Raw genomic sequence first — 27,741 nt, forward strand, 5'->3', positions numbered from 1 at the left:
GACAGACTGGATGATGATCAGAGCAGATCTCTGTGTGGAGCACTTGCTGTTGTCAAAATCTCACTGGATTATTACAATTAATGGCAAAATAAATGTTTGGAAATGTAAACTGATACTTCCTACTGACACCACAGCAAAAGATAGAAATAACTGACTCAAAACCATTTTTAAGTTGGTGAAAATACTAGTGCTCTAATCATTTTGGCCACCACTGTATGTTCGTCAAAGATCGACAGCATCCATATCAAGCTTTTTTTTTTTACCTGAAATGTAGTAAAAACTGATGATGGGAGTCTCATCTTTCTTTGCCAGGCTCCAGAAGAGCTGTGGTCTCAAGCTGCAGTTTTAAGGCTGGAGTTAAGACATCTGCGCAGGCTTCTTCAGCTTTTCTCAGAGTCATCAGCAGACCTGCAGAAGCTGACCGCACGGCTACCATCACCTGATCAGCAGAGTATGTCATTAAGGCCATTTTTTTTAAACTTGGACCACTCTTTTTGACCTGCTGTTTCCCCCCGAATGAAAGATTTTGTGAGTGGTGAGAGCCTAGATTCCATGGTGTTTTGATGTCTGTTTCAGCTTTGGTACAGCGTGTGAAGATGGTAGATGATGAGATTCTGCAGACGTTGCTCCCACGGGCCCGTGAGCTCACACAGAGGTGCTCAAAAGGCCTGCTTTACACAGACCAAGTGAAGACTGCCATCACACACTGGTAATACTCTCAAATGTTTCCAACATGGGCCCTTTGTGGAATAGTCAAGTCACCTTTTTATAGCGCTTTATACAATAGAGATTGTTTCAAAGCAGCTTCACAGTATTAAACAGAATCAATGATGCAAACTTCAAAAATGAGATAAAGTTTGAATAGTTTGTATCTAACAGCTAAGACATCAATACTGATCCCAAACTGTTTAAACTGATTTTAATCAAATTTAACACACTGTTTGATTGTGTCTGTGTGCAGGTGGGAGCAGCCTGGACAGTTTGCCCTGCCAGAGATGCAAAGAGAGGGACTGACTTTCCAACAGTGGCTTCAACGATGGAAACTGGCAACAAAGGAATCCTAACTTAGTTTTGCATTTGAGAGCAAAATTTATGTTGGGGAACGTTTTCTGTACATAATTTATATTTCACTTTCTTTCAATTTACTCTTATTTTGCATTGAAAATAACCTGGGATTTAATAGTCTAACCTAGGATTTCTTACAGTTATTAACTTTTCTGCAACAGATTCAGTTTGTGTTTGAGGATACATCCTGTTCAAGAAATATTTTATGCACCTTTTTCTGGATTTCTCAATAAATAATCTAATAAACTGGAATAAAGGTGCAGTTGTATGTCTTCTCTTTTGTGGCGTCATAAATCTCCCTACTGAAGGTTACTAAGATGCAAAATGCATGTGCTGTTGCCAGTGTTGTTTGCAATGTAGTACAGTATGCTCTTGTAGGAGCTTGTGTAATGAGACTATGAAATTCCTTGGTAACAGTAGTGGTACTTCTGGGTTAGATCAAACATTGATCTGTAAACACAAAGTAACTTTGTGATGACTGCCAATGGGCATCCATTTCTTATTGATGTCATTTCAGATCATTTCCTGTAGTGTATAATTGGAATGTTTAGTCATGTGTAGCCCTTAAAGACTGATTTATAAGCTGTGTAAATGTACTGCTGTGTAATACTGTGTTTTTGAACAGTAAAATGTCAGGCTGTGTTTTCAAAGATTATAAGGAAACTGATGCCGAGTTCACACTGCACGATTTTAGCCCGATTTTTCACTCGCCGACAGGTTTTGCGAAATCGCCGACAAATGCCCGAAATCGGAGGCAAATCGGTGCTCGTTCACGCGACTGACAATCACGCAGTGCGAATGATCAAAGACGCAATCTGAGGGAATCGCCGACGCGTCGCCGACACCCGTGAAATATTTGGCATGCTAAATATCTGGAGCTGTCGGCGATTCACAATCACGCTGTGTGAAATGAGTTCTGACAAAAAAAAAAAGAAAAAAAGAAATGAGTTCTGACTGAAAAACACATCGGCGATGACCAACAGCCAATGAGAGACCAAGATACAGGGCAGCGGGAAGTTTGGGGAGGAGTTAAATGAAAGGTAGTTTGCAGGCAAGTGTTGCCAACTCCGCGATTGGCGCCGGTTGTTTTTTATGTCAGCAGTTTGAAGCGACCCCAATAAGGTGATATTTAGGCCCTGGAATGTGAATTGTACCAGGAGAACCCCGCCAAAAAAATGTGTATTTTACCCCATGAACGTGATTTTTACTGGGGGACCCCCTCGAAAGCAACTGGGCTATTTTCAGGCTAGTTTTGAGTAGTAATTGGGCGGGTTTTGTAGCGAAAACCTGGCAACCCTGCACCAAACAGAGCTGTCGGCGGTCATGCAGTGTGTCCTGTCGTCGTTCCATCGTGCAGTGTGAACACAGCAACAACTGAATGCTACCCCAGATAGTCGTTCAGTGTGAAACCAACAGTGATGCGACGTCTTTGAAAATCGTGCAGTGTGAACTAGGCATAACAGTTCAAAAGTCCTGGGTCATGTTTTTGAAAGAAACATCACTAAGGTTGCATTAAAAAAAATAAAAAATACAGTAAAACGATAATATTGTGAAATACTAATAACTCAAGAAACTTGCTGAAGAAACATTTATGAATGTAGAAAACTGTTGGGCTGCTTGTTTTTGTGGAAATCGTGATGCTTTTTTCAGAATTCTTTGATAAATAGGAAGTTGAAAAGAATTTGTTGTACCAGTGTAAAAGTCTTACTGTCAATTTTGATCAATTTAATTCATTGTTGCTGAATGTACGTCTGACCTCATTTATGTGAGTAATTAATTTATAGTCATTTCTGTCTGACATAAAAATGGCATTGCTTTAATACGATAATAATAGTCGTACAAACTGTTTATCTAAAGACAGTAAAATACAACCACAAAAAAGGAGCAGGGCAATTAGCAGGACTTGCCATTTAGATAAAGACAACTAAAAAATAGACAACAAAGCATAGACTTTTTTCAGGGTGCTTTATAATACTCGATATCAATTTTAAGCAACTGAAGTTAAAAACTGAATTTTCTTTCATATACATTTTTTCACCCTCACAATCAAAAGATCACGCATTACAATGCTTACAAATGATTCCAGAGGCAGCTATCACAATGGCTAAATTTTTCTTTACACCCTGATTCAATGGCATTGTTTCTGGCTTAAGGCTTGGATAATGTCATACATAGACACTTCTCTGTAACCAAAAACAATCACACATAAAATCATGAACTGAACTGTACACATAAAAGTAAACATAACATTTGAACTTAAAATGAAATGTCGGGAAATGTCAGATCTCTGCCTTTTTTATGTCCAGTCTACTGCAAGTGATTGATGACATAGATATGTAATAAAGACTCAATCTGCTTTAGCAGCCCAATTATCGTATTCTGGTGAAGAGGTTTAAAACTGACACAGATTCCTGAAAGACAAAAAAAAAGATAATTAAATTGAGGACATGAACTTGAGGAAAAGCCAGTATTTCACAAAAATAAATAAATAATGATAAAAAAATCTTACCTTTGTTGATCGTGTTTTACTAAATACATTCCAAAAACGCAGAGTTTCATCACCTGCACCAGTCACTATTGCCTCTCCATCGGGAGACATTGCCTTTAAGATAAAAATATCAGTAAACTGCATTCAGAAACACTATTAAAATAAGAGTCAATTGTTAAAAAAAAACAACAGAAGTTAAGGTACTAACCAGATAGAGCACCCTATACGAGTGGCCAGTCAATTTGGCTACTTGAGTAAGTGAGGGGTATTTCCACACGAGGATCTGATTCTGAGAGTAACCGTGTGTGCTGACCTGGAGACAATGGAGACACCATCATGCCTATTAGTCTATAACCAACCATAGACATCAACACTAAGCATTTGGTCAGTTGATCAGAATAAACGTACCAGTTCGTTGGTGTGTTTGGACCAGGCCAGGTTGCAGACTTGTGAGCCTGTGTCGATACACTGCAGTGGCTGCGCTGTGAGAGTGTTCCAGAAGCGGATGCAGCGGTCTGCCGTTCCCCCTCCGGAGGCCAGCAGCCCGTGTTGGTGAGGAGACCAGGCGATGGCCTTCACTGCGGCCAGGTGTTCTGTGTACTGCTGCATCGGTAACACGCTCGAGTGATTCCACACTAACAGCTGCACGATCAATCACAGGAATGCTTTTAGAGAGATGCAGTCACCAAAAATTTTTTGTGCTAATATATTGTACATTTTGTAAATTATATACAGCAGTCAGGTCACCTTGTTGTCATTTCCTCCGGAAGCCAGCAGCTGATGGTCAGTGCTCCACTTGAGTCCGCAGACCTCTTGTCTATGACCCTGCAGCCTGCGCTCTGACTGCAGAGGGGGCGTCCTGATATCTCTCTGAAGGATCATGCGATCCCGGCTGCCTGATGACAGCTGATCTGCATTCCAGGCCAGTGCACCTGAGGGCAGAGTTTTCATAATAGGTTTAACATACATTTCACTAGAATGGGAAGCACATCAGAAAGTAAATGTCAAAAATGGACTTCAACTATAAATCAGTCCGAGCAAGAGTGAACATGTTTGGGGACAGTAAAATTTCTTTGAAAGTCAAGATTTAAAAGAACTGTACTTTTTTTGGTTGAATATATTTTAATGTTATTTATTCCTGTGATGGCAAAAGTCGAATTTTAAGCAGCCATTACTCCAGTCTTTAGTGTCACATGATCCTTCATTCTAAGATGCTGATTTGTTACTCTAGAAACATTCTTATTACCAGTTTTGCTGCTTAATATTTTAGTGGAAACCATGATACTTTTCAGGATTTGCTTAAAAAAAAACGATGAAAAGAACAATTCATTTGAAATAGATTTTGTTTGTAACAAGGTCTGTAATGTCACTTTTTATAAAGGTTTTTAATGTCATTTTGTCAATTTACTGTATATCTGCTAAATAAAAGTATAAATTAAAAACTGGGTTACACTTTTTTTATAGTGTCCTTGTTACAGTGTAAGTATACATAAGTACTGAGTAATATTAATTAACTACATGTACTTACTATATAGTTAGTACTAGGATTAGGGTTTGGCTTAGGGATACTTGCATGTAATTATGCATAATTTATTGTTATTATAATAGTAAGTAAGTACATGTAACGTGTAACAAGGACACCATAAAATAAAGTGTTACCAAAAACTCTTACACCTTTGACCAGTGAATTTCAATGTTTTTCTATAATTTTCCATAAGGGTTTATTTTTTTTAATTCTTACCAACTCTTGCTGTGTGTCCCTCCAAGGCAAACAGCTTTTTGCCGGCGGTAGCATCCCAAATTTGTACAAAGCCTTTGTGTGTACCCACAGCGACAAGATTGCCCTATGAGAGAAGAACGGTCAGACCACAAAACCAGAAAGCAACTTCTGGTAGTCCAAGTCATAAAGGTTAACTCACTCTCTCCGACCAGCCCACCGATGTGACTGAATCGCCCTCCACTGATAGGTCACATAGTCGCGTTACCTGCGGACAAAGCAAAGAAAAAACACACAACTTAGTCCAAGTGTTCACTAGGTATTTACTGCCTCTAAATTTGCATAAACAGCTAATGCATACTTGACTGGTGCAGGCACTCCAAAGGTAAACACAAGTCCCCAGTCCAACACTGAGCACATTTAAAGAAGACCAGTCCACTAAGTTGAGGTAGAAGTCGTCTTGTAGCTCTGGTGCATCTAGCACCTTAAAAGGAATCTTGGAAATTTTGCGCGTAGGTTTTCTTGGCGACCGCAGAAGCTTCTGGCTATAAACAAAAACATGCATGCAATTAAAACAATGCATTTTACTAATCAATCACATTTTTCAGGAGACGACTCAACTTACCTTTTGCTGCTAACAGGGGAGAGGGAATACGGGGAAACACTGTTATCATCGGGTGTGGATCTTTTGGCACTGAGTGAATACTGTACATACAAACACAAAGTAAGCGCTGAAAACAGATCAAAACACTTATGTGGCATCAAATGAACAGATCAGCGGATAAGAGAGACTTACACTAAAGAGGCTCCTCCTCTCGGGTGTGGAGGGCTGTAGTCGTCTATCTTCTGTTTGAGGATCCAGAACCTTCTCAATCCCAGCCCCAAGCAACTCATTCTTCAGCAGGGCAGAATACGCCAAGCCGTCCGCTGTCAGACAACACAGTAAACAAGGCAAATTATTACAACGAAAGAGAGTTGAGTATCATATTTGAGAATATGATCCATCAAAAATTAGGTTCATTTAAAGCATAGTCTGTCTCTCTCCATAAAAAAGATACCATAACAGCTTTATTAATGCAGGTAAAATCAACACAATCCTCTTCACACTCACCTTTGCCAGTATCTGATGTTGCGTCTTTGGTTTTTTTATTCTGGCTTGGTGACTTTTCATTTTCCTGTAATAAGAGTAAAGAAAAATGAACTTGACATTACACATTCCTTTAATTCAAATCAACTGGAAGCAACGTGGAAGCTCCATTACTAGTATTTAAAAAAAAATATTCCACCCACATTTATTCTGTGGAAGTTGATGCTCCAGTTAGCTCCAGCTCGAGACGGTATGAATCTGTCACCATGCTTGCTTGGTGATGACAGCGGCGACTCAGGGGTGGGGGTCAGGTGACAGATCACATCTCTTACTTTCTGTATACAAAAAATAAGGAATCAGATCAAATGAATAGTCTGAAATGGATGGGTTTAAAAACATTTAAATTGCACAAAAAAATGAACACAATTTCAAGTCTGCAATATTCAAGAGGACAGACTCACCATGGGGCTGGTGTTGTCATTCTGGACGTTGATCTGCCGCAGTAACCGGCGCTCATAGTCCTGATCCATGGATGTGATTCAGAAATCTGGGAATGTGGAGATCCAGGGGCACGGTGCCTAAAATGCATTCATGGAAACAACATATAACCCTTTTTTTAATGGGAGAAACATTATTTTACGAGAAGGCTACAACGATGCAGCTATTGTTAAAGGTATAAACTTTTAGATGGCGTTCATTTGTTGTCTGGTTAACGAGGCAGAAAGCTGCAAGACTCGTCAGCAGATCCCATCTGTTCAATACCCCATAAGCAGGTGTTAGAGAACAGCTGCTCAAATCGACATCTTCCAAATAATAGCAACATAGAGACAAGAATATGCTGGACTGCATTTCCCAATTCATGACAATTTAATAAAAGACCTTAAATGCATTCGTTTGGTGGCCTAAGCAAACAATGACAGCATATCTCACGGTACACATTTTTATTGCGGATTAAAGACGTTAAATGCTTCTTTACTAACAGGTAACGTTAAGACAAAAAATCAATGTAATGCCAGAAAGCAATTACCACACAATTAAGCTACTCTCAGTCCTGAATGAAGAGATACTGCATTCCTTTGTCAACACGGCTAACTATTAACACCAGTGTTCGTTTATGGAGAATTATTTAATCGATATAACGTTATATCAGCTGAATAAAAGCTGTCTAAATGTATATATTAATAAAACAACAGTATTGTCCTGCACTGATAATTAGCATCTTGTTTGGTGTTTCACAATGGATTACCGAGCAGCTAGTTAGGCTAATCTGAATCATCGGACCTACCTTGACAACGATATTCGGTGAATTTATAATCTGATCAACAGAACCTTATCCAAAACAAACACATCGAGTGTAAACCTTGAAAAAAATGAGAATATGTTGATAATGGATATAAGATACGCTGCTCCGATGTTGTTTGCAAATCGAGGCTGTTGTTATCGACGGCACCGCAAGGAATCATGGGACTGAGTTAAACGTTGACGTCGCGACATTTGAAACAAAACAAAAATGTTATGTTTTTAAAAGGGAAAAGACAAACTTCAATTTTTTTTTGTACGGAGAAAAATACTATCAAGCATTTGGTTAAAAAAGTACATACTATATATTATGGAAAATATTGTGCATTTAATTTTTACATTTAGTTAAAATAGTAATACTATATCCAAAATGTTGATTAAAAGACTAACAAGTACATAGCGTAAATAAATAAATAGATATTGCATTTAAGTATACTTAAGTGTTTTGACGTAAAAAAAAAAAAAAAAAAAAAAAAAACTATCAGTGATACTAAAATAACAGTGTTGTGGACCATTTACACCATTTTATTTTGCCATTGGCTTTGTACTGAAGTACCAGTACTTTTGACATCCCTGCTTGAAAGGTAAAGTTTTGCTTTGAATTTGTTTTACAGGCAGCAGAGACGGTAAAGAGGCAGCCCAAGTCACAATGTCTGTCAGCGCTGGTCTCTCCCATCTTCAGAGAGGTAAAAGCGCCCGAAACACTCATCTTAAACTCTCACGTATATAATCAAACACCCTGACTGGAGATTCTCACTTCTCACTGTAACTCTAACACTATCACTTTTTTTTATCACAGTAGCAGCAGATAAGGCAGCAGTAAAGTGTAATAAAATGTGATAAGCTCTATATGTTGTAGAGTTAAGTGTTAGTCTGTCTGCTCTCCAGCTGAAGGAGAAGAGGAGGGCATGTGGAGGAGGAATGGGTGCCATAGAGGAGCTGGAGAATGCCTTCAACCTGGCAGAAGAGTCCTGCCCTGGCATCTCTGACCTCCTGGTCACACACATGATGGAATAAAGAAAACAGTGGTTAGGTTTTTATGAAAAAAAAAAAAAAAAAAAAAAGTAAATACTTTTCTTAGCTTTTTAAGCAAGAGACAGTCGTGATTTTCCCATTTTAGTATTTAGATGCAGAAACTTTGTAAAGACTACGCTACTTACACTAAAAATATATTTGGCTGTTTAATTCAAAGAAAAGCTCAACTTATATGAGCATGGTTGATTGAAATGTTAGTTTGTAAATCATTAACAAAAGTTTAAGTTGTGATTACTGATGTATTTTGTCTCTAAATATTGAAATAGAGTAAAATCTTTTTTTTTGTTGCCCTTATAAATGTAACTGAGTAATAGTACACGAATTATGTTTTAACAGAACCTAAATAACGCACAAAATCCCCAAAATAATATCTAAGTGTATAGTAGTGAAGTAACTACTACTACTCAAATACTTTACATTTCTTGTTTCTTTATACAAAAAAGAGGAAAGAGATAAGAGTAGGAAAGAGATAAGAGAAGAGATGCCACGTACATCAAATGGTAAATTATTGAAAGCCATTGAGTCATGGTGTCAGTCATAAAACTATATTATATTTATATTTTCTTTTCCATTGCTCTAAAACAAACTTTATTTTGACAAGAACACATGAGACCGGAAGTGACCATCCTTAGCGCACCGCAGTTCATGGCCGTCTTGGGAGCGTGTTTGTTGTGCTTCTGCTCTATTTGATGATGAACAAACATCACTAAATCACAAAAACAATACACTTCACTGTGTAAGTTAGAGTGTGTATTACCACACGTCGCACAAAATGCCACGTTCATACTTGAAAACAGACGAGGCGAGAGATGCTGCGGAGATGAAATATTTACTCGCATCCAAAATTAGGAGGCGAAAAGAAGAAATTCATAACTACATACTAGAAAGGCGAGCTGAAATTCACAAACGAATCAGATATCGAAGGCATCTTTTCCTCAATTACCGGAGCACGAGAACGGTAAAGTGTTATTTCTGTATATGTTTACTAAGCATTTCTAAGACACGGTGATGAGAAGAGTACATATTAGTCCAGTCACTTTTATTTACATAGCGCTTTATACTATACAGATGCTTTCAAAGCAGCTTCGCAGTTATAAACAGGAAAATATCAGAATCAACAATGCAGACTAGTGTCAGTGCAGTCAATACATAATACGGTAGGGTGACTATACGTGCCATTTTCCCAGGACGCGTCCTGGCCAGGATTTGTTTTGGCTTTGTTTTCCTGTTTTGATGCTTGCTGAAGGTAATGATCGAAAAGTAGTTTGACCAATAACATGCAAGCATTGTACATAATGGACCAATCATGGCGTGTGAGAAGGTGGGATCTACGGTCAAAGCGATGCAATTACGCGTACATATTAGGTGTGTTCGACTTAAAAGCAGTGCGGCTCAGACCGATCAGTGTTTGACATCAAAGTACCTCGAGAGCGTTTCGAAAGCATAACCGTCTGTATGCTACTTTGATGTCATACACCGATCGGTCTGCACACGCAAACAAAGCCAAAACCTAGATATTGTAGGCAATATAGAAATCCTGGCCAGGACGCGTCCTGGGAAAATGGCGCGTATGGTCACCCTATAATACGGTAATAAGTAAAGAGACTCAATTCCTTATTGAATTAATGCCAGTCTGCATTCATGCAGTACGTTTTTTTTTTTTCTGTCAATGTTTTAGATACCATCACCAGATGAAGAAGACCTGCAAAATCATGTCCCAATCCTTGCAGACCCAGACTGGTGGGAGAGAGTTGTGATGACAGAGTTTGGACCAGAAGACTGGCTTGACAAGTTCCACGTCACAAGAGACATCTTCCTTCTTCTGAGCGCTAAACTCAAGCCTCAGCTCGAGCAAGTGTATATAGAACAAAGTGGACAGACCATTACACTGGAGAGATGTATTGCCATGGCCTTAATGCGTTTGTCCACCAGCACAGAATACTGCTTTTTAAGTGAACTCTTCGGTGTGCCCATCCCAGCTGTGTGTCAGTGTGTACGAGAGGTATGTGAAGCCATCATTTTGTTACTAAAACCCCTCTACATGCAGTTACCCGCAGATCATGAACTTGAAGAACATGCGGAGCAGTTTCGTACTCTGTGGGGTTTTCCTCACTGCATTGGTGTCATCGACTCCCTTCACATCCCTGTTAAATCGCCCTCCACGGACACTCAGGATTGCTGGAACCAGAGAGGATGGCACTCTGTGGTGCTTCAGGGTGTGGTAAACGCACAAGGTAATTTCTGGGACGTTTGTTCCGGTTTTACAGGCAGCATGGATGACATGACCATCTTGCAGAGCTCAGAGCTGTGGACAATGGCAGAACAGGGAGGCTTCTGCTCTCAGCCACCCAAAGAACTGATGGGTCAACCGTTGGGATTTCTGCTGCTGGGGGATGTGGGTTATTCGCTTCAGACCTGGCTACTGAAGTGCTATCCTCCGTTGTCAAATCTAACACCGCAACAGCAAACCTTCAACGTCCAGCTGAACCATGGCCTTAAAGTCATCGAGAATGCCTTCCAGCATCTTAAAGCACGATGGCAGTGTCTGCACAACAGAAATGACAGCAATGTAGACTTGGTATCCAAGATGGCTGTAGCTTGCTGTATCTTGCACAATATCTGTAATGTGCATAACAGTCCGTTTAAAGAGGAGTGGGTTGAAGCACTCAGTCAGAATGAATGTCCACAGCCCACAGACGTGCCTACGGTCTATATAGATGATCCAAACGCAGAGGCAGTTCGTTCTCTGCTCTGTAGCTATTTTGAGCAACAACAGCCGAGCAAAACACTTGATCCATCTCCAACAAGCAGCCCGGTTCTGCCTGTACCTGAGCCTCCTCAAGTGGACAGTGCTGGAACAGCATAGTTTGTGTATTGATTGATCATTACAGTGGGTTTATAGCTGCCATTTAATACTTTGAAAATAAACTTGGTAGAAAGTGTGTAAATTGATTGTATTTAAATCCTAGTCTTGTAATATATGACTCTAAGATTATCTGTTTTATTATTTTTTATGAATGAGTGACTTTTAAATCATTTGACTTGTTACGTTTTATTTGGCGTCTAATGTATCAATATTATGTAAATGTTAAGTTCAAGTGATTTTCTGTTTTTGTTGAAATAAATAAAAATACTTATGGCAGTTTAATGTGTTTTTGTGATTTCTAAAAATTACTTAAAACCCCCAAAATCATCATTTATTCACGTCATGTTGATCAACCCTGAAACAACATACAGAACTACCACATTTTGCTATAAGTTTGATTGCATCATATAATAATTGTTAGTTTGATTGTTCATCGTCTGTTTGATTACGTATTTAATTGATTTTTCCATACATATCTGCCATATGTACATTAACTGACAATCACCACTGATAAGAACTACCACATTTTGCTATACGTTTGATTGCATCATATAATAATTGTTAGTTTGATTACGTCTTTAATTGATTTTTCCGTACATTTCTGCCATATGTACATTGATTGACAGTCACCACTGATAAGCTACCACTAAATATTGTAGAAACTTAATTTGCTGTAAAGTTGCTTTGCAACGATTTGTATCTTGGAAAGCGCTATACAAATAAACTTGAATTGAATTGAATGTTGTTTCCGAACTCTTATGAGTCCTCGAGTTAAAAAGGTTGATAACCGCAGTTTGTTTACAAATTTTAGAACGGGTTCAGTCCAATCCAGTAGGTGGCGCTCTACAAATACGAACAATTCGAAATCTAGCTACTGGATGACACGAGTGAGACAGTTCCTTCTTGAGTGGACGGCATGGAGAGCACTGTATGACTGAAAAAACAACATCTCCGCTTGTAGTAAGTTCAATATTCAGATAATTCAGCGACTGTAACGAATCAGATTGTGAATTCGGTTAGCGTCATTCTGTCTTAACTCTGTAATGTTTTCAAACCCGTCATTCTGGCGGCTGCATAACAACACACTTACACACAGCTGACAGAGAGACTCGTGTGTACTGCTGGCACAGAGATGGCAATATCCAGGCCTTTTCTTCCATAGTGCAACACCGTGACTCTTTAAAACCATATTGACCTGTCTTTCTAGATAGTACTATATTATAGAACGAGCACAAAAAGTTGCAAAAATGTGTACAATTGAACATACTGAATGAGTAATCTTTTTCTGACACATGCATCATCATGTATGTGTAACGTAATAGATATCCGAGGCAAAAATTCCCGTTTTCTCCCTGTCTTGTCCACACTGACACAGCTACTCAGATATTGTAGAGGAAAGTCTCTAGGCATTACTATGGTAACCGATGTTGCCAACCATTCGTGAATGATTCGGATCTTTTCAGTGAATCGGTAGCACTGGTTCTCAAAACCAGTCTGAACGATTCGTTTACGTACCGTCTCTTTCTATTATTCTTTACATTCATTCCTAAAAACTCATTCTGAAAATATAAAGCAATACGCAAATTTCTGCCATACATTTAATTGTCTGTTAATATAAGCTTCTAAATTCTTAAAAAATAATCTTGAGTAAATCAGGATCTCATCATAAAGTAAAAGAATTGCTTTGAATTGGTTCATTAAAAACCGATTTGCAGTAATGAGACTAGTAACCGATATATTGGATATTGATTTCCCCTATTCAAACAGTAGACTAGTAACCAATATATTGGATATTGATTTCCCCTATTCAAACAGTAGACTAGTAACCAATATATTGGATATTGATTTCCCCTATTCAAACAGTTGACAAGCAAAACAGTAAGTCCTAAAGATTGGATTTGTTTGTAGTCTATGAAGGCCAAAAAATGCTGTCTAAGTAGCAGCTCACAAGGTTTTGAATCATCATATGAGTCATGAGTCATTTCATTACTTAGTTATTATGAAGCATGTGGTCAAACTTTTGTTGTTTGTAAATGTAGGTTCTGTATATATGCTGCTCTCTGGAGTACTCAGTTTAACCTGTGCATAAGGACATCATCCTGATACTGAAAGCTTCCTCATGGCAAATCATGCGGATATATCAGCGGTGGGGAGGATTCTTGTCAACCCAAAGCAGGACCTGACAAAGCGCTTTAGAGCACTTTTTACTCTCCGCAACCTTGGTGGACCAGAGGCCATTACATGGATCAGTGAAGCTTTTGTGGATGAATCTGCACTTCTGAAGCATGAGCTGGCATACTGCCTCGGCCAAATGCAAGACGAGCGGGCCATTCCTATCCTGGAGACGGTCCTGAAAGACACTAATCAAGAGCCAATGGTCAGACATGAAGCAGGTGAGATGTACAGTCATATTCTTCCTTCTTTCTTTCCTTTTTTGTTTTTAGATATGTCATATAGTGTTTTTATTATATTTTAAATTCCAGGAGAAGCACTGGGAGCCATTGGAAATCCCAAAGTCTTAGATTTATTGAAGAAATATGCAGAAGATCCAGTAATTGAGGTACAGTCAACCCATATCACCAAACTATTCACCCATTCATTGTTACACTAACGCTAGAATGTCCTGCTGTGCATTTCGATTATGCTCAAAGTTCAGGTTTTACATGAATTCACAGGTGGCAGAAACATGTCAGCTGGCAGTCCAGAGGCTGGAGTGGCTCGTGAATGATGGGGAAAAGACAGCAGAGGGGACAGATGAGAACCCCTACTGCTCCGTAGACCCTGCACCCCCTGCCCCAAGAAAAACTGTCCCAGAACTGAGGGCACAGCTCTTAGACGAAAGCCTGTCGCTGTTTGACCGCTATAGAGCTATGTTTGCACTGAGGAATCTTGGGACTGAAGAGGCTGTTCTGGCTCTTGGAGATGGTGAGAAAGATTTAAATTGAGATCTATAGATCACAAAATAACGTAAATAACAATGCATGTATTTGAAAAAAAATACAGTAAAAGCAGTAGTATTGTGAAGTATTATTACAATTTAAATGAACTGTTTATGAACTTTTAATTTATTTTAAAATGCGATTTATTGCTGAGATGGCAAAGCTAAATTTTCTGCTGAATTTACTTCAGTCAGTGTTACATGATCATTCAGAAATCATTCTAATATGCTGATTTGTTGCTCAATAAATATTTTTTTTATATTATCAGTATTGAAAACATTTTCTTTTTTCTTTTTTTTTCTAAATCGAAATCTTTTGTAACCTTATAAACTGCCACGCGTCATCAATTTAATGCATCCTTCTTAAATAAAGATATTATTTTTACTTTTAGGTCTTCAATGCAGCAGTGCCTTGTTCCGCCATGAGATCGGCTACGTCTTGGGTCAGATCCAGCACGAGGCCAGCATCCCTCAGCTGCAGGCAGCTTTGGAGAAGACCGATGAGAACGCCATGGTCAGACACGAGTGCGCAGAAGCACTGGGCTCCATCGGGAAGGAGGCGTGCTTACAGATCCTAGAGCGCTACAGGAAGGACCAGGAGCGGGTGGTGAAGGAGAGCTGTGAGGTGGCACTGGACATGCTGGAGTATGAGAACAGCTCGCAGTTCCAGTACGCTGTTCCAGACGGACTGCTTAGACTGCAAAGCGCTTAGTGAAACACATTTCCTAAAACATGTTAATGTTACACAGCTGATCCATATTTCGAACTCAAGTGAAAGCATTTCAAATGCTTGAACATTTAATAAACACTTAATCAATAAACAATTTTTGCAGATACAGCAAAAAAAAAATCCTCCCTTGAAAAAACAGGAATACATTTACATAATAAAAGCATTTATTTGACCACATATACTTGTGTCTTATTCTTCCTTTAAGCTTTAACATTTTGCGGCATGAATATTTGTGATTAAGTTTCTAATCTCCAGTAAAGTCTGTGACTAATGTTAAATCCTCCACGCATGAGCAGAGGTGATTAGCAGAGCTAAGAGCGCTAGTGCTCGTCTGAGATCTATAACAGTACGTTCTGCCTAACTAATCCACACAGCAGTCTATCTCATTCAATAAGATTCATCTTTAGAGAAGCACACATGGAATTAAAATCCAAATGCTCTAATTCTTAAGTGATCATCCCTATCTAGCATATCAGAAAATTAGCTTTAAACAAACAGAAATGAGAAGCATTGCATTCTGATCACTCTTGTATATTTGTATAAAACAATAAATCGGCAACTTTAAAAAACAAATTTGCCCTGTTATGAGTTTAGTAGATGAAAGTACATGTGCACTGCTAATTTACTGATGATAGTGTGGATGGAGGGTGACAAACCTGGAATGTTGTGCTCAGCAAAGTCTCTGAGGATATTTAAGCCCTCATTTGAGTTTGGGGGGAGAAGAGATGACCACGTTCTGAAGAAAAGGCTGGACCAAACCGCAGAAAAAGGCTAAAAGTAACACAAAGCAGAGAAACTCTGTAGACGGCAGTTAGGGAGAAACTTGCAAACATGCTACACCCCTTCATGATTGGTATTGTCACAATTAATACCTCCATCACCATTGCATACTGGATCTTCATTTTGACAGAAGCCTTTCACAAGAAGACTGATGATGAAGCCAAAAAAGACAACCCTGCTTAGCCAACGCACCCTTAATATAGTTACGTGTAGAGAAGGTTAGAGTAGAGCTTCTTTTGTGTCTTATATTTTTATTTAATAATGTAGATAACTTGAGGGGGGAAAAGATCTCGCCATTTGAATAATCTGACTTGAGCAAGTATTTCATGATTCCAGCTTTTCAGGAACTGTTTTACTTTCAGGTAACATTACATTAAAAAAAAAAAAGTTTTTTGTTCTGCTGTTTCATATTTTTGTTAACATTTTCATTTTTATTGTTTTCTAAATTATTTTGTGTTTCATGAATGTTTTCCTTTTTGAAAAGACATTAAATCACCTCAACAGATTTGAAAAACATGCTACTGCTTCATGCTACACTTCAAAAGCTGATGTCGGTAAGTCTCTTATGCTCATCAAGGCTGCATTCGTTAATTAAAAAATACAGTAAAAACAGTAATATTGTGAAATATTAAAATTGAAAACTTTCCATGTTAACATTTTTTAAACATATTTTAAAGCCAATACTCCGGTCTTTAGTGACCTTTCAGAAATCATTCTAATATGCTGATTTGGTGTTTAAGTAGCATTTCTTCTTATCATATTATTTCATTATTTTCTAGATTCTTTGATGAATAGAAAGACTTTTGTAACAATTTTTCAATGTCACCTTTGATCAATTCAATGCATCCTTGCTGAATAAGTGATTTAAAAAAACGATAGTGAACGGTAGTAAATTCTATGGATTTTTAAAAATTATTTAGATTAAATCCTTTTAATTTTAGATAAGTATTCCATTAAGAAAAATATATATTTCTCAAAATCATTGTAAATACACATCAGGTTCCATTCAGTGGAGTAAAGTCTTGATAACTAGCCCTTTATACCTTTCATAATCTGTGTAACAAGCACGGAGAAATGACTCAAATGAGCATTAGAGATGGGCAGGGAGATGAATAATATAGATCAGATATGACTCATAGGATCAGATCTGTCTGAATCACTGACTCAACCACACAAAAGCTCTTCCTCTGTCAGTCAGTCAGACAGACAGAGACTCTGAGAGAGTTTGTGCAGCATCAGCCTCTGGAAGAACAACACCGCAGCTGAAATTAGACATGCATCCCATATTGATCAGCATAGTGGCAGCCAACACAAGCTTATCTATTGTCTACTGGAACTCTTCTGTCTCAGGTTTTCTGCAAGAAGATCAAAGATGCACCACAACCTGAGGAAATTCCAGTCTGAGTGAGTATTATTATTATGAGAGTCGTTGGACTATTACTCTTACAAGATAATTTGCTGAATCCTGCACTGTAAAACAACAGTTTCAGCGCCAAGACTCATTACTGTACTGTGGATGTCTTTGATTTGATTTTATTATTTACTTTGACTGTAAGGAATTTTATGACTTAAATGATTGAAGGTTGTGAGTAAAGGAATTTGAGTTGGGGGGGAAAAGAGAAAAAAAAGTCCTAATGAAGAGAACAAACACTGTTCCCATCTTCACAAATCTCAAAAACAGGACACATAAAATCGAAAGTGACATTTATAATGTACTAAAGATTTCTGTTTCATATAATTGTTCTTTAATCAGCATCATTTTGATAATACACTGATAATACGAAATGTTTCTTGAGCATCAAATCAGCATTTTTGAATGATTTCTAAAGGATCGTGTGACACTGAAGACTGGATTAATGGCTACATTTTAAAATATATTAATAGTAAATAAAAAATTGCAATAATATTTCACAATATTACTGTTTTTACTGTATTCCTGATCAAATAAATGCAGCCTTGGTGAGCATAAGAGACATTAAAATATACTGACCAAAGTTTTGAATGTTAAGTTGTAGGAAGTTGTGTCACAACTGACAACAATTAAGGCTTACAGCCTTTCACTGACAGAAAGGTGATACTGTCTTACAGGTCTGTAAAAATTTTATTTCTGATCTATCTGATAGTGGACTTGCTGATATCTTTTTGCTCCATCCCCTGCTTTAGCTCAGATGTTGCTTTATCAATCCATTCTCATACACTGTAAATAAAACCAATTGGAATAATTATGGCACAGTATACTGTTTTAGTATAACATATTCTTGGTGTATAATGTAATTTAAAAACCTTTTTAAAATGTAAAAACACACCCACTCCCTCTTGAGAGTGAACAGGAGCATCTTAGACGGGATTAGGTGGATTACTGTATAGCTAACCCTTGATTAAAAGCTTTCACCTTCATGAAAGACAGCTGCCATTAACAGCAATGTAATATCAGAGTCAGTGAGATGTCAGCCAAAGGATTAAGCCTGGGATTAAGAGAATCATATCAGGCTACTTCAGAGCACATTCACTGGCCTTTACCACAGAATAATGAACTCTGGTCATAATTAGCACGTATAGCTACATTTGAAAACATTACATTTCCTTTTACACACAGGTGGAGGCCTTGGTCGTGATCCTGACGATGAAGAGGAAGAAGAAGAACCACCAAAACTGATCTTTGGGAAGGAAGTAGGGATGAGGGAGAGAAAATAAGAACAAAGGAGGAACAGACTGCCATTTGACCCAGAAGTGGACGGATAGAAATTCTGCCAGGATTTAAGTCTTCTGTATTTGAAAAATCATGGGGTTAAAAAGGTGTCACTGAATAGATTTATAAACAACCCTCTCTCTCTTTCATCCATTAGTCCATCTTCACAAGCCCAAATCTCTTGCTCAACCACTAATAAAAATTTAAAAAATCAATCAATCTTTCTTTGTCAGTGCCGCTCATTTCCACTTGTTGTAAACTTACTAGAAAATCCAAAGCTTATGTGTTTTAAGTTTGTATTTTATTTTTATGTTTTTTTTTTTCACTATATTTAGCAAAATAACTAAAAAAGTTTTGTGAATATCTATCTGTCTTACTCTTTTACATGTGTCTCATTCCCTCAATAATAAATGAATACAACAGATAGCACTGAGTTGTTTACATGGCAATTGTTATCTTGTACTCTCTGATCCGGATTAGCATGATTAGCATGTGCTGGCTCCTGCAGGAATGTTCAGCACAGATAGAGGGTGCTGTGTGCTCAACATAGAGGACATACTTCTGTTCTCCAAAGTCAATGAAAGCACCAACCTTATTTAAGTTACACGCAATTTGTACATCCTGTACTGTGATCCACTGGACCACGTGTTTGGGCTTGTGGATATGTCCAGTTGTTACATTAAAAAGTTGTTGCTACATGATCTAACCATTACAAATACTTTGGTTGGTGTAATGTAATGAAGTCAGGACATTCAGACCAGGACATTCAAAGATTCAGAACATTGAAGGATTTAAGACAGATTTCACAGAACACTATACAGTATGTTTTAGAATTTAGCAAGACTATAGTTCATTTCCTGAACTGAATACCATGACCAAGTTATAATTGTTTTCATTGACGTCATTGGTTACATTGCCCTTTAAAATATGCCAACAGGTGTTGAGACGCAGACACCTAATAGAAAAAAAGGCTAAATCCAGGCTCAAGGCTTCTCCTTACGCCACTAAGCACATTAGCTTGATTGTCTTCTGCTGTCAAAGTATCAGGTCTGAGGGAAGCCCTGTCACAGAAACAGTCATTCAAGGACTATCATTCTGTGGCATACTTTCTTGTGATTCTGTGAATATGCAACAAAAAGGAAGATGACTGTTGAGCATTCAGCATCAGAAAAAGAGAGAGAGGAGGAGGGCGAGATAGAAAGCTAGAAGATGACAGGTGTCTGTCAATGAGGAACAAAAGCTTTGTGGGGTATGTACACAACATATTATCTTATTATCTGACCATAAACATAGCTAAATTATACTGACTTGCAGATATATTGTATCTAACCCTACCTCTAATCCCTAGTTCAACCCTAATCCTAACCAACCTAAAGTAAGTTTACCATAAATAAAGACAATATAAACGGTTACATTTCTAACATTCTATATGATTCTAAAGTATTCTTTAGTACACCAAGTTGTATCAGAGCTGAATAAGTTACACAAAATTAAAACTGTAGCAGAGCTTTGAAATGTTTTTTTTTTGTTCGTTTTGTTTTGTTTGTTATTGAAAGGGTTCTGCCTGTCTTTTGTCTACGTAATAAAGTTGCAATTGTGAGTGAACCTGCTGTAATGCAAGACAAATTTCAGACTTTAGTCTGACAATAAAGTTATATTGTATAATAAATGAATAAATTACATTTTTAAATTAAAAAACAGTTATTTTAAATTGTAATAATATTTCACATGACTTTTTTACTGTATTATTGATCAAATAAAAGTAGCCCTGGTGAACATAGTGACTTCTTTCAAAAACATTAAAATAAAACATTGAATAAATATACAATTTTAAATCATGTTTACTTTTTGTTTTTACCTAGATCAACAGAAAATGAAGGAAAAGATGATGTTAAACTGAAACACAGTGGAGCAAACAACAATACTTATGGATTTAGACAAAAACAATGAAAGTCTTGATGAGGACTTTTTCAAGGACTACAAACCCCCAGAAAATGATCTGCTCACTCCACCCAAGCATATCATTTATCTGCTGCTGGCTGTGAGCGTGACAGGAGTCACCCTTTTCGCCATCATAAGACACCTCATCCAGGATCTCATCCATGATCTGGCAGGTATGTAACAAGAAAATTTACACATGTCTCTTTCACCATAAGCAATTTCAAACCCTCTGTGCACATTATCTGGTTAGTTGTCTATGAGCTACATGACATGGTGTTCAAAATCCCTGGAAACGGGAAAACACTTGACTGCTCTGCCAAATGCATAAACCTGCCAAAGATGTTTTGCTGTTCTCCAAGCCTTGGGTTTTTTTTTTTTTTTTTTGGCTGGTCAGCTTTAGAGACCAGCTAAGCCATTTGAATACAAGCCTAGACTCCATGATTCTAATAGCTGTCAACATCTAAAACATTTAAAAACCTTTGAAGAAATCTAACAGCAAAACATCAAGCATTAATAATACATTCATTAAAAAAGACACTGGCACTCTGTTGTACTATAAGAACATCAGCTGAGCACTCTTGCCTGTATATTGTGTCTGTAGATTTCCTGTTTGGAGAGCAGCCTGTGGAAGAGCCGGAGACGTTCTGGGAACGGCGGGATAAGTTTAGGGCAGACTGGATTCCAGAGGCAATGCCTGAGCTGGAGGCCATGGTGAGAGATGAGGATATACAAGAACTCATGGAGGGCACTGAAGACTTGCCAGCCATCTGGGTTATATCGGACAAGTTTCAGCCTCGTGCTCCATCCTCCGTTCAAATAGATGTTAGCGGCAGCTAGCATGAAATAAGTACAAGACTCTTCTCCTCTGAATGCTAACACTGATATACTGTGATAAAATGTCATCCATCTAGTGCAAGATGAGTCGTCGTTATTTTTCTTTTTTTCCCAGAAGAGAAAGACTGTCATTTTTTTATGTGTATATCTGCTCAACGTGAATTCTGTCAATATTTGTGAGAGCAGTTGGATAGAGATGACCTCAAAGCAAACCTGAGTGACATGCTGTGATCTGTGACCTCTCTAATGGATTTTGTACTTTGGACACCAAGAATCCTTCACATATTTACAGACGACTGAGAGGAACGCAGCAGTGCGTGCGGACTGTAAATTCATCATGTTTCATCTACAGAATATCGTTGCCTTCATAATAATCTCTGCCTCTATTTGTCAGGCTCAAGCTGGTGAGTGAAATTAGACACATTTCATGTTGTAGTATATTCTTTTCAATGTGTTTTTCTTGACTAAATTTGAACTCCTTGAACTGATTTAACATATAAAAGTTGTATAGTAAAGCCTTCATAGTGTGTAAAACATTTACTGACAAAAAACCTTTCTGTGATACACTGTTACTCAGGTGGTCAACGGGCATCATCAGATACAGCTAAAGTCACATTACAGCCGTGGCTGGTGGGACTGACAGCAGTTGTTGTTTTTCTCTTTATTGTCTTTGTCCTCCTCATCGTGAAAAGACTCTTTTTCAAGAAAGACAAGTGAGTCCGGACCTGAAATGTTTCAGGACGATATATACTGTACATTAGATAAAAAAATCTACATAGTTCATAAAATACCTGATTCTTCTTTTTTACATAACTTTTGACAGTACATTCAATTTGTTTTGTGTTTTTCTTATAGCAATAGCAATAATACTTCTAGTTAAAAATTTTGATTTTGATAATTTGATTAGTCATGTAATAATATTATGGTGACGATGAGTTTATGGTTCTTTAAACAATTACTGCCATTTAATGACTGTACACTTCAAGATACTGTCAAGGCAATGTTCAGTCACCTGACAAGACACACCTAAAGACATAATGAACAAATGCATATCATGTTTAAACATTAATGTAACACATTGACAATATATTTTTTATTGTATACAATATATACAGTACTGTTAAAACGTTGGGGTCGGTAAGATTTCTAAGAAAATAATACTAATGATATTAATAATATTAATGTATAATGTTACAAAAGATTTCTATTTCAAATAAATGCTTTAGAATTTTCTATTCATCAAATAATCTTGAAAATATACAAATGAATATATTTGTCAACACAGGAATAAATTACATTTTAAAATATGAAAAAAAACTTTCCACTTTCCAAAAAAAAAATCTAGTCAACCCCAAACTTTTAAACAGTATGAGTACAAGATACTTTTCTTTTCAAAATTGTGACCCTGGACCACAACAGCAGTCATAAGTAGCACGGGTATATTTGTAGCAATAGCCAACAATGCATTGCATGGGTCAAAATGATAGATTTTTCTTTTTTGCCAAAAATCATTAGGATATTAAGTAAAGATCATGTTCCAAGAAGATCGTAAATATATGAAAACTTAATTTTTGATTAGTAATATGCATTGCTAAGGACTTAATTTGGACAACTTTAAAGGTGATTTTCTCAATATTTAGATTTTTTTGCACCCTCAGATTCCAGATTTTCAAATAGTTGGAAAAATCTTGGCCAAATATTGTCTTATCTTAACAAACCATACATCAATGGAAAGCTTATTTATTCAGCTTTCAAAAAAAATGGACCCTTGGTTTTGTGGTCCAGGGTTACAATTTTAAACTGCTTTCTACTTTGAATACATGATTAATCAATAAATAATTAAACTTAAACTTTTCAATTCACCAGCCCATCCCATTTCTGAGTTTGTATGAGTTTTATTAATTATTAAACTGTCTAGTCCCAGTGCAAGGCGACTCTTTAAACATAAAGCATTTCATCAATGTGTATCTCCCTTTGCAGAGATGAGCTAGAAGAAGAAAGGCATTCATTTTATGAAAACAAAGCAGCTGATCTGGAGGCAAATGAGGAGACCAAGCAGACCACTTTCTAATGAGAAGAACAGATGACCACAGTCCTGCAGCACACAAATCTTTCTCTCTCTGGAAATTATGCCACAACTTTGTGCAGAGTAATTATAATACTATCTTATGTAATATATCTTTTTAACATTAATTTTGGTCTAAGTTTTGTTTTTGTCTTCATAAGTGTTGTTCCTCACATCATCCACTAGATGGAGCAGACTTCACCTAGTCACAGCTTTAAACTAAAGTTAAAATAAAAAAAGGTTCCAATAAAGTGGTACTCTCTCTCTCTCTCTCTGTCTCTTTTAATTAATTTAGATTTTTTTGGCATATTCTCAATACACGTTTTACTACTTTGCTGTAACTGTAACTTGGGTAGGGTTTAAACATTCATTAGGGTAGTGAGAACATTGCAATAGAAGAGCACACGCTCAGTGATTCACATCATGCACATAATGCTCTGATTAACTGGCTTTTGACTCGTATGACATGTCTGGGTTCTGCATGCATATATGCTAAATGGACATGGGTATGAGATCCATTACTCATTTTGACTGGCAGTTTGGACATGTTAAATGCTTCCAGTCAAATGATGTTACACAGGTTTGCTTTTGAAACCATTTGCTCGTCTCGGGGGATTATATGATGAAAATATAATTTGCAGAAAAAATGGCCAGGTGTTCAAATGTGTTAATGATGGAGACCATTATTGTACAGCGTTAAAGCTAAAGTAGACTTTGGTCTGGCGTTGCCTAAATGAACAATCTGATTAGTAAGACTATCGAGCTGTTCGTGATGATGTAATAAACTCCCTAATGCATGCTTTTTATATGGGTTAAAGGGGAACGCTTCCAGTTTTACACTCTTAATGTGAACTTAAGAACTACTGGTATTTCATAACATTTTAATTAACATTTAGATGTTGTTGTCCTGGCTGTACTTCTCAAGGTGTCCTATACATGGGAAACAGTTTAGCTGAAATAGTGCTGATGAGTGACAGTAACTAAGCCTGCCCTACAGTCAGCAGCAACAAGTGAAGCATGAAACCAGAGAGAGAGACTTCACTTCAGTCTCCTCTTTCTCATTCACCACTGCTGCCTTGACATTTTTATTTCCTTGTTTTTATTCTGGTTCCTGAGCGACGTCATCTTTGCTTCACGCTTCCCTTGAGCGCTGGTGACAGATGAATTATTTGTTCTCTTCTATTACTGTGAAGTTAAATGACAAAACCTCAGATAAAAACATTCTGAAGCTAAAGGGTAAGAGATACTGATGAAACAACCATCAGTAAATCAGTTGAGCTCTGCAGATCTGATTTAAATCTGTTTCATTTTCTTGAATCAATAAATCTAATTCAATAAATGCTACCGCTCAAAAGTTTAGGGCCGGTAAGATTTTTAAGACTCTTATGCTCATAAGGCTGCATTTATTTGATTCAAAATACAATAAAACAGCAAAAGTATAAGAAATATTATTAGACTTTAAAATAACTTTTTTCTATTTTATTATGTTTTAATGTAATTTATTCCTGTGATGCAAAGCTGAATTTTCAGCAGCTATTACTCCAGTCTTCAGTGTCACATGATCCTTCAGAAGTTATATGCTGATTTAGTACTTAAGTAACATTTCTCGTTATGATAAATTTATATTTTTGTGTAAACTGTGATCATTTTTCAGGATTCTTTGATATGAACAGAGAACACAAAGAACAGCATTTAGTAGTTTTTTTTTTGCAACATTGTAAAAGTCTTTGCTGACACTTTGCTGAATAAAAGTATTAATTTCTTTAAAAAAAATCTTATTAACTCAAAACATTTGAACAGTAGTGAACCTGAAATATCATTTGAAAAAAATTAAAGTATGCATTTAAAAAATACTATACTGCATTAACTTCAACTAAAGCTAAAGTTGAGAAGCTGAATTTCAGCTAAATGTTTAAGCAACACCAAGATCATTGGTTCGATTCCCTGAGAATGCTTGAACTGATCAAATGTACTGTATAGTGTGAATGCAATGTAAGTTTCGTTGGATAAAATCATTTACCAAATGCATAAATATAAAATGTAAATTGCAATAAAAAAACTCACAACATAAACTTGTGCCTGTGAGAAGCGTGAGTCACGTTCATACTGCATTAGGCACGCCACTCTCACTCCAGAAATCTCTCTGTATAGCCGAGTGACCTGATTGTGATCTTATTGCAAAGAGGGGAGTCCTCGGGGAGTTGCAGTCCGTTGTTAAGACATCTGGACCCCATTACTGTTGCATGCTTTTACAAGGCCTTCACATCACGTACTGTAAATCGAAATATTCAATTCATAAGCACAGCTAGAGAGAAACTTCAATCACTTTGAACCTGCAAGTCTAAAGAGATATAATCAAAACAATCACAATTAAAATTTCTGCAGCGCTCAAAGTGCAGAACAAAGAATAGACCACCCTCAACCTGTACACACACACACACACACACACATATATATATATACAGTATATATAACCATTTCATGCTCTTATGAGTCTTCAGAGAAGGAATCGTGCACTGGAAAACATTACTTTAATATAAAAACTGACCATAAATAATAAGCCCACATACCATTTGACCCACTTTTTTATTTTATATATTTTTTTATTTTGAAATAAAAAACACAGTATTAGAGAAAATATGAGAGAAGTGATTTGTTTTACAGCAAGTAGACAATTGTTACTCTGTTTTACATCTTGGAGCCGACTGAATATTCAGTTCTTGAGTTATTTGAAAACTTAAATATTTTTCAAACTAACACCCAAGAATCCATTGTGTCAACTATGCGCACACAGCTTGTTCTTCCTTTTCTTCTAAAAGACCTCATGAAATGAAAATTATGAAAACGGCATAACTTACTTTTGTAACAGGACGTTGGAATGTATCAAATGGAAGATGAATTGAAGACAATTTGCTAGTCAGCAGCATGTGGTCTCAGAGGACAGGAAATGATCCTTCCAGAGAGAATCTGATTGGACAAAAAATGTCATCCATCTAGTGCAAGATGAGTCGTCGTTATTTTTCTCTGTTTTCCCCAGAAGAGAAAGACTGTCATTTTTTTATGTGTATATCTGCTCAACGTGAATTCTGTCAATATTTGTGAGAGCAGTTGGATAGAGATGACCTCAAAGCAAACGCACATGGTCTAAATGAAACAAAACTCTAAATTTGAATAAATAAGGTGTTTTAAATCTTCTCCTCTGAATGCTAACACTGATATACTGTGATAAAATGTCATCCATCTAGTGCAAGATGAGTCGTCGTTATTTTTCTTTTTTTCCCAGAAGAGAAAGACTGTCATTTTTTTATGTGTATATCTGCTCAACGTGAATTCTGTCAATATTTGTGAGAGCAGTTGGATAGAGATGACCTCAAAGCAAACGCACATGGTCTAAATGAAACAAAACTCTAAATTTGAATAAATAAGGTGTTTTAAATTTTTTGACATACTGTTGCACTATATCTATGCACTATATCAATTCAATAGACGTTTTTGTGTCTATGAGCCCTTACAGAAGTTTAACCTGGCACGACCTTCTGTTCTGTGCCAGCTTGGAAAGTAAACCTTTGTCTTTACAACATAATAGCATGTAACATTTTCAGTGGGAGATTATCTAGCAATCACGCACACTTACTGTGCGTTCACACCGCCGGTGGCGAGAGCGTCAAAGTGACCGGAAGACATTCATTTTCAATGTGATCGGGCGGCGAGGAGCGGCGCGGCGCGTCTTGGCCGGCGAGGGCGTCAAGGAGAGTTGAAATCAGTTCAACTTTATGGTAATGAACTATGACGAGTTGTTGTTTTTCTCTTTATTGTCTTCGTCCTCCTCATCGTGAAAAGACTCTTTTTCAAGAAAGACAAGTGAGTCCGGACCTGAAATGTTTCAGGACGATATATACTGTACATTAGATAAAAAAATCTACATAGTTCATAAAATACCTGATTCTTCTTTTTTACATAACTTTTGACAGTACATTCAATTTGTTTTGTGTTTTTCTTATAGCAATAGCAATAATACTTCTAGTTAAAAATTTTGATTTTGATAATTTGATTAGTCATGTAATAATATTATGGTGACGATGAGTTTATGGTTCTTTAAACAATTACTGCCATTTAATGACTGTACACTTCAAGATACTGTCAAGGCAATGTTCAGTCACCTGACAAGACACACCTAAAGACATAATGAACAAATGCATATCATGTT

General features: G+C 37.1%; 5 protein-coding genes and 2 long non-coding RNA genes across 10 annotated transcripts in view; 6 read left to right on the forward strand and 1 right to left on the reverse strand.

Moving 5' to 3' along the window:
- The window catches only part of LOC107731222 (HAUS augmin-like complex subunit 5), an 8,287-nt gene extending 6,970 nt beyond the window's left edge, over positions 1–1,317 (forward strand). For both annotated transcript variants that reach the window (XM_016542244.1, XM_016542245.1), the window contains exons 17-19: positions 313–451; positions 577–709; positions 962–1,317. In XM_016542244.1, coding sequence (XP_016397730.1) covers positions 313–451; positions 577–709; positions 962–1,064 — 375 coding nt within the window. In that variant the 3' untranslated portion in view covers positions 1,065–1,317. The remainder of the gene's footprint in view (positions 1–312; positions 452–576; positions 710–961) is intronic.
- Positions 1,318–3,016: 1,699 nt separating this feature from the next.
- LOC107731224 (fizzy and cell division cycle 20 related 1) lies at positions 3,017–7,835 on the reverse strand. The gene is made up of 14 exons (XM_016542246.1): positions 7,643–7,835; positions 6,819–6,935; positions 6,561–6,692; positions 6,382–6,445; positions 6,067–6,197; positions 5,896–5,975; positions 5,632–5,815; positions 5,473–5,538; positions 5,295–5,397; positions 4,301–4,485; positions 3,962–4,195; positions 3,762–3,866; positions 3,575–3,667; positions 3,017–3,476 (listed from the first exon to the last, which is right to left on the reverse strand). The coding sequence occupies exons 2-14, from the start codon at positions 6,885–6,887 to the stop codon at positions 3,435–3,437; spliced, it is 1,488 nt and encodes a 495-aa protein (XP_016397732.1). The 5' UTR covers positions 6,888–6,935; positions 7,643–7,835; the 3' UTR covers positions 3,017–3,434.
- A 1,461-nt stretch (positions 7,836–9,296) lies between these two features.
- Positions 9,297–11,751, forward strand: LOC107731225 (putative nuclease HARBI1). Its single transcript, XM_016542247.1, has 2 exons — positions 9,297–9,649; positions 10,370–11,751. Exons 1-2 carry the CDS (start codon positions 9,464–9,466, stop codon positions 11,555–11,557), a joined length of 1,374 nt encoding a protein of 457 aa, XP_016397733.1. The 5' UTR covers positions 9,297–9,463; the 3' UTR covers positions 11,558–11,751.
- Positions 11,752–12,422: 671 nt separating this feature from the next.
- On the forward strand, positions 12,423–24,378 carry LOC107731234 (deoxyhypusine hydroxylase). 3 transcript variants are annotated; one of them, XM_016542263.1, is made up of 6 exons: positions 12,423–12,517; positions 13,597–13,950; positions 14,041–14,117; positions 14,233–14,482; positions 14,888–15,099; positions 23,931–24,378. In XM_016542263.1, the coding sequence occupies exons 2-6, from the start codon at positions 13,677–13,679 to the stop codon at positions 23,973–23,975; spliced, it is 858 nt and encodes a 285-aa protein (XP_016397749.1). In that variant the 5' UTR covers positions 12,423–12,517; positions 13,597–13,676; the 3' UTR covers positions 23,976–24,378. The 3 variants fall into 3 exon arrangements, with proteins under 3 accessions (XP_016397749.1, XP_016397747.1, XP_016397748.1); XM_016542261.1 differs by lacking the exon at positions 23,931–24,378 and having other exon boundaries at positions 14,888–15,417; XM_016542262.1 differs by lacking the exon at positions 23,931–24,378 and having other exon boundaries at positions 12,428–12,517; positions 13,624–13,950; positions 14,888–15,417.
- Positions 17,219–18,891, forward strand: LOC107731237 (uncharacterized). Its single transcript, XR_001638759.1, has 2 exons — positions 17,219–17,409; positions 18,602–18,891. It is a non-coding gene; the product is annotated as an uncharacterized LOC107731237 (long non-coding RNA).
- Positions 19,711–21,313, forward strand: LOC107731238 (uncharacterized). Its single transcript, XR_001638760.1, has 3 exons — positions 19,711–19,943; positions 20,557–20,808; positions 21,237–21,313. It is a non-coding gene; the product is annotated as an uncharacterized LOC107731238 (long non-coding RNA).
- On the forward strand, positions 21,689–23,918 carry smim24 (small integral membrane protein 24). The gene is made up of 3 exons (XM_016542264.1): positions 21,689–21,873; positions 22,047–22,182; positions 23,450–23,918. The coding sequence occupies exons 1-3, from the start codon at positions 21,807–21,809 to the stop codon at positions 23,538–23,540; spliced, it is 294 nt and encodes a 97-aa protein (XP_016397750.1). The 5' UTR covers positions 21,689–21,806; the 3' UTR covers positions 23,541–23,918.
- Positions 24,379–27,741: the final 3,363 nt, after the last annotated feature.

This window comes from Sinocyclocheilus rhinocerous, unplaced genomic scaffold (genome assembly GCF_001515625.1).
Source record: "Sinocyclocheilus rhinocerous isolate Xijiao unplaced genomic scaffold, SAMN03320098_v1.1 scaffold1600, whole genome shotgun sequence".
Lineage (NCBI taxonomy): Eukaryota > Metazoa > Chordata > Actinopteri > Cypriniformes > Cyprinidae > Sinocyclocheilus > Sinocyclocheilus rhinocerous.